Below are 8393 nucleotides of genomic sequence, written 5' to 3'. Positions count from 1 at the left end.
GATCTGGACCTCCTCTGCTCTTCGGCCCCGCCCTCTGTCCTCACACAGTCCCTACAGCGCCTCACGAAACTCTCCAGCACAGACACGCCTCGGACAGGAGTCTTGACTTGACAGCATTTACTAGAACACACACGCCCAAAAGCAGCGTTCTTGCTGACCCGAAGGCGAGATGAACAGCAGCCATGAGGATGTCAATGCCAAGGGGGCGTCGATGACTGTCGAGTCTCAGGCTTCCTCCCAGGATCGAGACGTGCTATTCGACCCGGAATCACAACGGTCCCCCAATGCTCTCGCCACGGCCGATGCCCAGGTTGATGACCACAATGGCGATCTCGTCACTGCCGCCGAGAACAAAGACCTCAAGCGTGGCCTTGCCGAGCGCCATCTCACGATGCTGGGTATTGCTGGCGCTATTGGCACCGGACTATTCCTCAGCTTAGGCGGTGCCATTCAGAGTGGCGGTCCTCTAGGTGCTCTCCTGGGTTATGCCATTGTCGGAGGCATTGTGTGTGCTGTGCAGTTCGCTTTGGGCGAAGTCACTGCTTTACTGCCCGTAAGTCGTCATCTAATGTTTGCACTGGTCTATTCTTCTGGGCGAAAGGCCCAGTCCAATGTCAGGTTCTAACCATACTTCCTCTTGAAGGTCACTGGTAGTTTTGTGCGGCACGCTGGTTTTCTGGTCGACCCAGCCCTCGAGTTCGCTATCGGCTGGAATCTGGTCTACGGCAATCTGCTTAGCATCCCGTCCGAGATCACTGCCATTTGCGTCCTCTTTGAGTTCTGGACCGACCTCAACAGTGCTGTCTGGATCGTCATTTTCGTGATCCTGACTGTACTGGTGGGGGTTGCGTTTGTTCGCCGTGAGTCCCAGCCTCGCTTGTCTGAGCTCGATGAAGAGGCCTTTTTCCCCTTCTCCCAAGATGAAATGCTCGTTAGCTGACCAATTTTATAGTCTTTGGAGAGATTGAGTATGTGTTTGCCATCCTCAAGGTCCTCATGGTCATCTTCCTGATCATCCTCGGCCTTGTGATTGATCTTGGCGGCATCCCGGGCACTCCTCGCATCGGGTTTCTTTACTGGCAGAACCCCGGACCATTTGTCGAATATATCGCCACGGGCAATTGGGGAAAGTTTCTCGGTTTCTGGAGCGTCATGACCAGTGCCGTGTTCTCCTTTGCCGGCGTCGAGTCCATCGCCATGGCAGCGGCTGAAACCAAGGACCCACGCCGAGCCATCCCGCGTGCCTGCAAACAGGTCTTCCTCCGTGTCTTGCTGTTCTACATGCTCGCAGTCCTCATCGTCGGCATGCTGGTCGCGAGCAATGATTCTCGACTCGGTGACGAGAGTGGCACCGCAGCCCAGAGCCCCTTCGTCATCGCCGCCAGCGCTGCTGGTATTCGCGCCATTCCCAGTCTTGTCAACGCCATCGTCATCACCAGCGCCTGGAGCTCGAGCAACCAGTCGCTTCTGTCGGGCACCAGGGTCCTTTACGGACTGGCACTGAAGGGACAGGCACCGAAGATCTTCCTGCGGACCACGTCGTGGGGTACTCCCTACGTCTGCGTGGCTCTGTTCACCGCCTTCATGTTCCTCAGCTTCCTGACGTTGAGCAATGATGCTCTGACTGTCTTCTGGTGGCTTGTGGATCTGACTGCGGCTGGTGTCTTGGTCAGCTGGAGTGCGATCCTCTTTAACCACATCCGCATGAGGCTCGCCGTCAGAAAGCAGGGCATCCCTTTGGCGAGACTTCCTTGGCATAACTCTTGGACCTGTAAGTGACATTACTCTCCTTCAATGGACTACGCGATGAATAGTAGTCCATCGCCGCCACGTGCTCAGGTGCTGACGCCAGATCTCTCCGCCGCAGTGTACAGCTCATACTCCGCCTTGGTTCTGTGTATCACGATCCTCCTGACGAGCGGGTTCAGTGTCTTCACCAAAGGCAACTGGGATCCCGAGACTTTTATATCGTCTTATTTGTAAGTTGGTCGTCCACAATTTACTTTTTCTGCTCTCTCTTTCGGATTCGGCCTCGACTGATATTGCTTCCCCAGGGACATACCACTTGTTCTTGCTGCATACCTGATCTGGAAGCTCATCAAGAAGACCAAGATCACTGCATTGGAGGATATACCCCTCGAGGACGCCTTGAAACAGGCTGATCTGGAAGAAGAAGCGAGATATCAGGACTAGATTTAGATGAGCACATACAGACTTGATTGCGACATTAGAAGACTCAATGACCGGACGACTTGAATGACAAGGATTTGGTGGGTCGAGGTTCTTTTCGGAGACTTTAATCTAATGATCAAAACTCTCCCTTGGCCTTGAATGTGTATTAATGCGTCAAGCCCTCGTATTCCTGGTCGTGGCTCAAGAAGTTGGCACAGCGACGCCTCGTATCCCATATTGCACGCGTCTCATAGAAGATATATGTTGTAAAGACAAAATAATATTGACATACAAGTCTGGTCTGGTCTGGTCTGTACTGACCCAATAGACACGCTGTATCCGAAAATTGCAATTCCCAAACTCCGACCTAGGCACCCAAGTCTTTCTCTTGTGCCAAGCTCAGGCGCGTCTTGTCGCCACACTTCCAACTCTTTCCCCCTTCGCCCAAGATATTACCGACAATTGATTACTTCATCTCTTTCCCCCAGCTCAAGACATTGAAGAGACTTCTCCTTGGGTCGGCCTGACCCATCTCCCCAAAGATCTTTTGTCGTGAGGCTTCGCTCTGCGGGTTCTGGTATTGCGCAAACATGCGGTCCATGGTTCGCGATTCGACCTGGAGCTGCCAGCGGATGAAGGTGGCCACGGCTGTAAGAGAGACGACTACTGCCACCGCGGGTCCATATCTAAAAGGTTGGTGGGAACGCGGGTTAGTCTATCTGGGGATCCACTTTGTGTGCATTTTAGGGCTTTCTCCATAGTTGCCCAGCTCTGGGGACGGACGTACTTTGTGCCTGGGAGAGGCTTGATGGGTCTGGGAGCAGCGGGTGCGATCATGTTAAATATTTAAACTTGGAGAGAAGTTTTGACACAAGCGTTGGTTTGTTTCAGAAGTGGTGTCGATAGAAAGAGCAGAGAGGTATTGTGGCCAGATACTGAGGCGAGTCTTCAAGAGTAACTATTCGTTTTGTGGGTGCCAGATGAATGAGAATGGTTTGAGATAGACTCGACAACTGTGCCAAATGGGGCCATTCCAGGGAGATTTATATCTACAGACAAGAATAGTCGGGCTGAGCAGCCTTGAGGGTGTCCCGTACGTGGCATGTCAGCCTCTGCTTAGGATCGCCAAAGTGGTGCGGTCTTAGCCTGAGAGTGGTGTGATTCCACTCTCCTGTCAGCAGGTTGTCTATTCCCACAAGAGAACAATTCGGGAGGGATCGGTACCCTTTCCCCAGAGTCCAGGAGCGACGCTAGCCTCATCCTCATCTACAACGTACGTTGGATTCTGGTTGATCCTTGCTGCCTATGTGACTACTCGCGTTATGGAGGATGAGGATTGTCATTTGTGCAAACTTTGTCTTGTGGTCTAGATTTAGTCGAAGCTTTCCCCGTTCGGCGCCGTCTCGAGCGTGGCCTTTTCCCGGTCTTCGCCGCTGAATCGGATTAGGGGGCCTCATTTAGGACCCCACACAAAGGATCTTTGACAGTCCCGATTTCCCAGAGTGGGTCACTTTCCTAAGTTGTTCGGGAGGAGCAGGACCAATAGCTGAATTGTGAGGTCGGCACCATCTTATCATTTGCCAGTCGATACTAATGAATGCTGCTTTCCTCGTAACGTCTTAGGGCAGCTTTGTGTAGAGAAACTCACCAATGACTACGCAGTTTCAGTGCCTGGCTTTCATGTAAACCCCGATCATAAAGTGAAATTGTACAAAGTTCATAATTTTCATAGTTATAGCTGGTTCTTTACTTAGTACTTTTGTATCAAATAGTGATGGTCCTCTACAAACAATATATATCAACTCAGACCATTGCATGTCTGCAGGCTGAGCCAAGCTGTCTTCCAAGGTCAAAGTATACACCCAACACTCTAACAAATTGATCATTGGCGAATGCAATTCTGACTAAGTACTTGAGTAAGTAATGTATAATGTGCGTGGTAATCAAATTGCGGACCAGCAAACAAAAGGATTTGTCATGAGGGGAAGGTCTCATTAAAAAGCCCAATTAAGTCACATGGTCGAGACCATATGCACATGCTGCTTGTTTTGATTTCCCAATACGGGGGCTACCGCCGAACGTTGTTTCATCCGCTAAGTAAATGCATGTGCCCGGAAAAAAGTGAAGAATAGCCCAATAGGCTCTGACCTCGAGTGCTCATGAATGAGATGATTTCCATTACTTTCATCCCTGATTCGTACTATCAATGATGTGCAATGAAGTAGAGAGGGCCAAAGAAGTCTCTCTCTTGCGAACTTGTCAGGTTTTCTACTTCTTCCTGACCTCGATCCTAAGCAAGCGAATTTGCATCAGACCGACATGAATTTGGTAGGTAGGAATTACAATCTTGGAAGTCAGGCAAGACAATTACATGACCTCCAATCTCAATCCTAGCACCCAACATTGGAATTCTTTACGTCTTTTCTCGGGTACCAGTCTAGGTACGTCGGCTCTACATGCTTCGTTACATACCTGGGTACTTCCACTGAATACAACCAGGACACACACCCATGAGTGAACGAGTGGTCTAGGCACGAGAGTCCCGTTCTCCTCGTGTGTCCCTGGCTCAAACGCAACTCGTGATGCCAAGGTGCCTTCGAATGGTCACAGTTACTAGTCCACTTCCTTCCTTCAACAACCTCCTCATCGATCGGCAGTGCGACTAAACAGCCATGGAGCCACTCTTTCTCGGGGAATGTCTCGCGATGCTGAGCCGAGGAATGTTGGGGGCCTGAATCAAGTGCCTCCAGAGGTAGCCGGAAGTCCCGTCGACATGAGAAATCCGGAGTCTTTTGAGCGGATTTTGCTCATTTTTACATCATCTCCACAAGGAAAGGAAACCCACGAGGCAGATGCTGTAGATCAACTACGATTCAACATGCACCGTCTCCACTTTTCCCCTTTCTTATTTTCTTGGTCGTCCTTGTTGTCCACCCAGCGCTATTCGCGTGGCAAGGACAGAAAGGCCAGAGCCTGAACCTAAGAAATTTGGTGGCCGGCTGTAAGGAAAAACTGAGACATTCCCCTCAAGCCACGGCTGAGGCGATCAACGTTCTTGTAGCGTAGGACTGCCTCGTATAGAGCGAAGCACCCCCTCTGCAGCGAGCACGCAACCAATGAGCATGTCACTTGAGCGAGATGAAATACCGAAACTGTCCGATCCGTCCTGATCTGGAAGTCCAGACAGTCACGACCCTCGCATAGACGGCTTAGCCGGGGCCCCCAGAGCATTCTAGCATGGTCCAGGATGACACTTTTCTTTTCTTTCTAGTTCTTGGTCCGGGGTAGCACCCTGCTTCACAATGATTTGATTTCAAAAGAATGGGGGGGGGGGAGGCTGTACGTACAGTTACAGCAATCCCATTGCTCTTTCATACACAGTGTCTGTTTCGCCGACTGCCCACTGGAATGTAACGTTGACAAGACCAGGCCGCCCAGAAAGTGACCCTTCTTTGGTGGTCAGCGGCACGGGAAAAATCGAGGCGGCCATCACGCAGAATATACAGCCTGCCAGCCTGCTTGGAGGTCGGCGAAAACAACGTCTTGATGGGGCACTTGTCTCTTCTTCTTGGTGCTCGGAGGTCCCCGAAACAGTTTTTCTTTCTCTTTCCTTCTTGCCTCCAACCCTCTCAAAGAACCATTGAGCTCTCATGCATAAGGGGTGGTGGGCACCCGGTGATCTCCACGGTCTTCATGGTGATTTAAGGAGCTACATATTTGGGGAATTTTTTTAGATCATGACTTCATTTTCTAGCACTGTAGTGATTCGAAAGGTTTCCTGTAGATGGCTCGAAGTACTTGGAAGACTTCGCCGATTGGAAAACCCCACGTGTCCGGCGCCGGTTGGGTCTTCGCATGGTCTCATAGCTAAAAACTGAGACATGATGTTCGTTTTCAGTCAGAGGGGTGTCGTCCTTCTCTCCGAAAGGGGGAAGAGACACGGCAAACCGATTTTCATAGCTCCACATCGACCGATCGGTTTTGTCTGAGTCGAAATTTCAAAGACTCGCCCCTTGTACCTGCACGAGCGGGATAGAGATACGTTGCGGCTCTGCTAGTTGATCTTCCAAATGACTAGTGATCGTGCGATGTTCTGTCATGCAGGTGTCTCTTTTTTTTCTTGCACACACCCACACCCGGCCCCCCCTTTTCTTTCAATATGGGGTCGAAGGATTACCTTTTTCAAGAGACAAAGCTAGCCTCCCAACCACCCGCTGGAAAGGCTACGGTAGTGCAGGATCAGCGCGCCTGTCGTATGTACCGGGAGATACTTCTTCTGAAGGTGGGTCTGAATAGAGTCTTGATTGGTTTCCCGTGGGGGCTGCGTTTGATTGACATGATCATCCTTCACTGACCTCATGTTTGCTCGGCCAGGACCCGCTGGTGAGCATGTGAGTCGAGTGCGATCAATAGTTCTAGGCATCTAATTAGCGCCCCCAGGCAAAGCATTCAGGCATCTAGCTACGATGATGTACCTTCAAAGTCCAAGTTGAATCACGGGAAATTTGTGATTTGTACAGTATTGCAGAAGACTCCCTCCGGGCTGCATGAGGAGGTCTTGTGGAAGAGGCTCCTCTGGTCGGGTAATGTACTCAGTCTTTCTCGAGGCTTATGGCTCGCGTGAAGTGCTTGTTCCACGGATGGTCGTGGTAATTTGATTTCATTCCCGAGGACGTTTCGAGATTATCCATTTCGTACGTTGCTTTTTCATGCTTTTCATCTCCCGCTAATGCTGAATTATAGATTGATGCATTTCTGTTAATAATAACATTAGTGTGAGTTAGGAACGGCAAATCAAGAAAATTTCAGTTGAAATAATTGGAATATTTATTCACTTCATCGTTATCGTCTAAGTACTTGACTTCTGGTGTGGATGGTAGTATTGAACATGACGGAAGCATTGAAGGGGGAGGGGGGGACCTGACGGGTATTCACCATCCGGAGCACACGCGCGAGAAAGTGCTACGGACGTAATTCGATATTACCCGCATACAACTCAGCAGTTCTCTACTCATCAGTGAGCTGGACCGCAATGCTGCAGGATCTCTGTTCTCAGCTTCAAGATAATGTGTGCAAACGGCGGCGGCCTGCATATATTGGGCACTCAGGCGTGTAGTTTGTCATGCTGTGCAACGCATCACCTTGGCCCCTATGCGATCCCGCCTCGCTCTTGTGACTGGAGGGATCTCTCACCATTACTTGCAGAGAATGATTCCTATTTGTACCTCACAATCGGGGTAACGCGTCCCGTTCTCACCACGATAGTTGAGGCGGGCTCTGGCATGTATGTTGAATCAAGCCCTCATCGCAAGCAGCGGATACATATGTATCGTTCAAACACACAACAAGGATGTACACAAGGATCGGGAAAACCTGCATACATCGGGTCGAGATCGAGCTTACCATGCATTTTTGATGGCCGATTGATGCGCGTGGAGAGCGGAGATGGCCGAAGACTGAGCTTGAAAGCCCGATCATTGACGAAGAAGGCAAGACAACTGTGTGGTGGCCTGCGTTTAGGCTGGTATTGCATTAACCTTTCTTTTCATAGAAAACTATCTTGTTTTCTCGTGCTTCATATGACTCGAGTACAATCGATTGAACCGTCCTCGCTATAGCTATATTGTGTAATGCATGGGAGAGATAAATGCTGCAAGGCGTCGACGAGAACAGAGCGCAGAAGAATTCATCTGCATACCTACGCACTTGAGTATGGTAATCTGTATCAGCGCTGGCTACCTAGGTATCCTCAACGATTTGATTTACAACGTAGCAGGCTGCTAGATACTTCCCCTTATTCTTTTGGTTCCCAGCGTTGGATTCTCTCTCGTGCTAAAGCAGTAATGAACCGTGTTTCATGAGAATATTCTTACTTTTTTGTCCATTCCACCGTGACCTCTCAATGCAATCCTCTTCGCTGATTTCCGCAGGGATGTGCACTCATGAGTTTCCCAGTTTGAAATTCCGTTCCCCTACAAAGAGGGATTATTGAGCCATGCTTCCGGACTAAACAGACTACTTGTAGGTCCGCCCAACACGTTTCATAACTTAAAGTCAATAACGTCATCCCTATGAAATTAATTTCAGTCTCTTGCTTTCGTCGCTTAGTGATGACTATGGTTACAAGGAAAGTAACTATCCAGGTACCGGAGTACAGCCATAAGTATCAGATTGCGCCAACACGGCTGAGTATCTGGATAATCCTATCGACGATTCCAGTA

General features: G+C 49.9%; 2 protein-coding genes across 2 annotated transcripts; one reads left to right on the top strand and one right to left on the bottom strand.

Moving 5' to 3' along the window:
• Positions 1 to 211: 211 nt before the first annotated feature.
• Positions 212 to 2193, top strand: M406DRAFT_251863 (uncharacterized protein; the record flags this gene model as incomplete). Its single annotated transcript, XM_040916791.1, has 5 exons — positions 212 to 553; positions 644 to 860; positions 953 to 1771; positions 1868 to 1979; positions 2055 to 2193. 5 exons carry the CDS (start codon positions 212 to 214, stop codon positions 2191 to 2193), a joined length of 1629 nt encoding a protein of 542 aa, XP_040777832.1.
• Positions 2194 to 2435: 242 nt separating this feature from the next.
• M406DRAFT_355390 (uncharacterized protein) lies at positions 2436 to 3428 on the bottom strand. Its single transcript, XM_040923156.1, has 3 exons — positions 3397 to 3428; positions 2960 to 3312; positions 2436 to 2858 (listed from the first exon to the last, which is right to left on the bottom strand). Exons 2-3 carry the CDS (start codon positions 3007 to 3009, stop codon positions 2639 to 2641), a joined length of 270 nt encoding a protein of 89 aa, XP_040777831.1. The 5' UTR covers positions 3010 to 3312; positions 3397 to 3428; the 3' UTR covers positions 2436 to 2638.
• Positions 3429 to 8393: the final 4965 nt, after the last annotated feature.

Source organism: Cryphonectria parasitica, assembly GCF_011745365.1.
Source record: "Cryphonectria parasitica EP155 unplaced genomic scaffold M406scaffold_3, whole genome shotgun sequence".
NCBI classification, from domain to species: Eukaryota; Fungi; Ascomycota; class Sordariomycetes; order Diaporthales; family Cryphonectriaceae; genus Cryphonectria; species Cryphonectria parasitica.
Note: the sequence above shows the minus strand (reverse complement) of the source record. Positions and strands in the feature narration are given on the sequence as shown.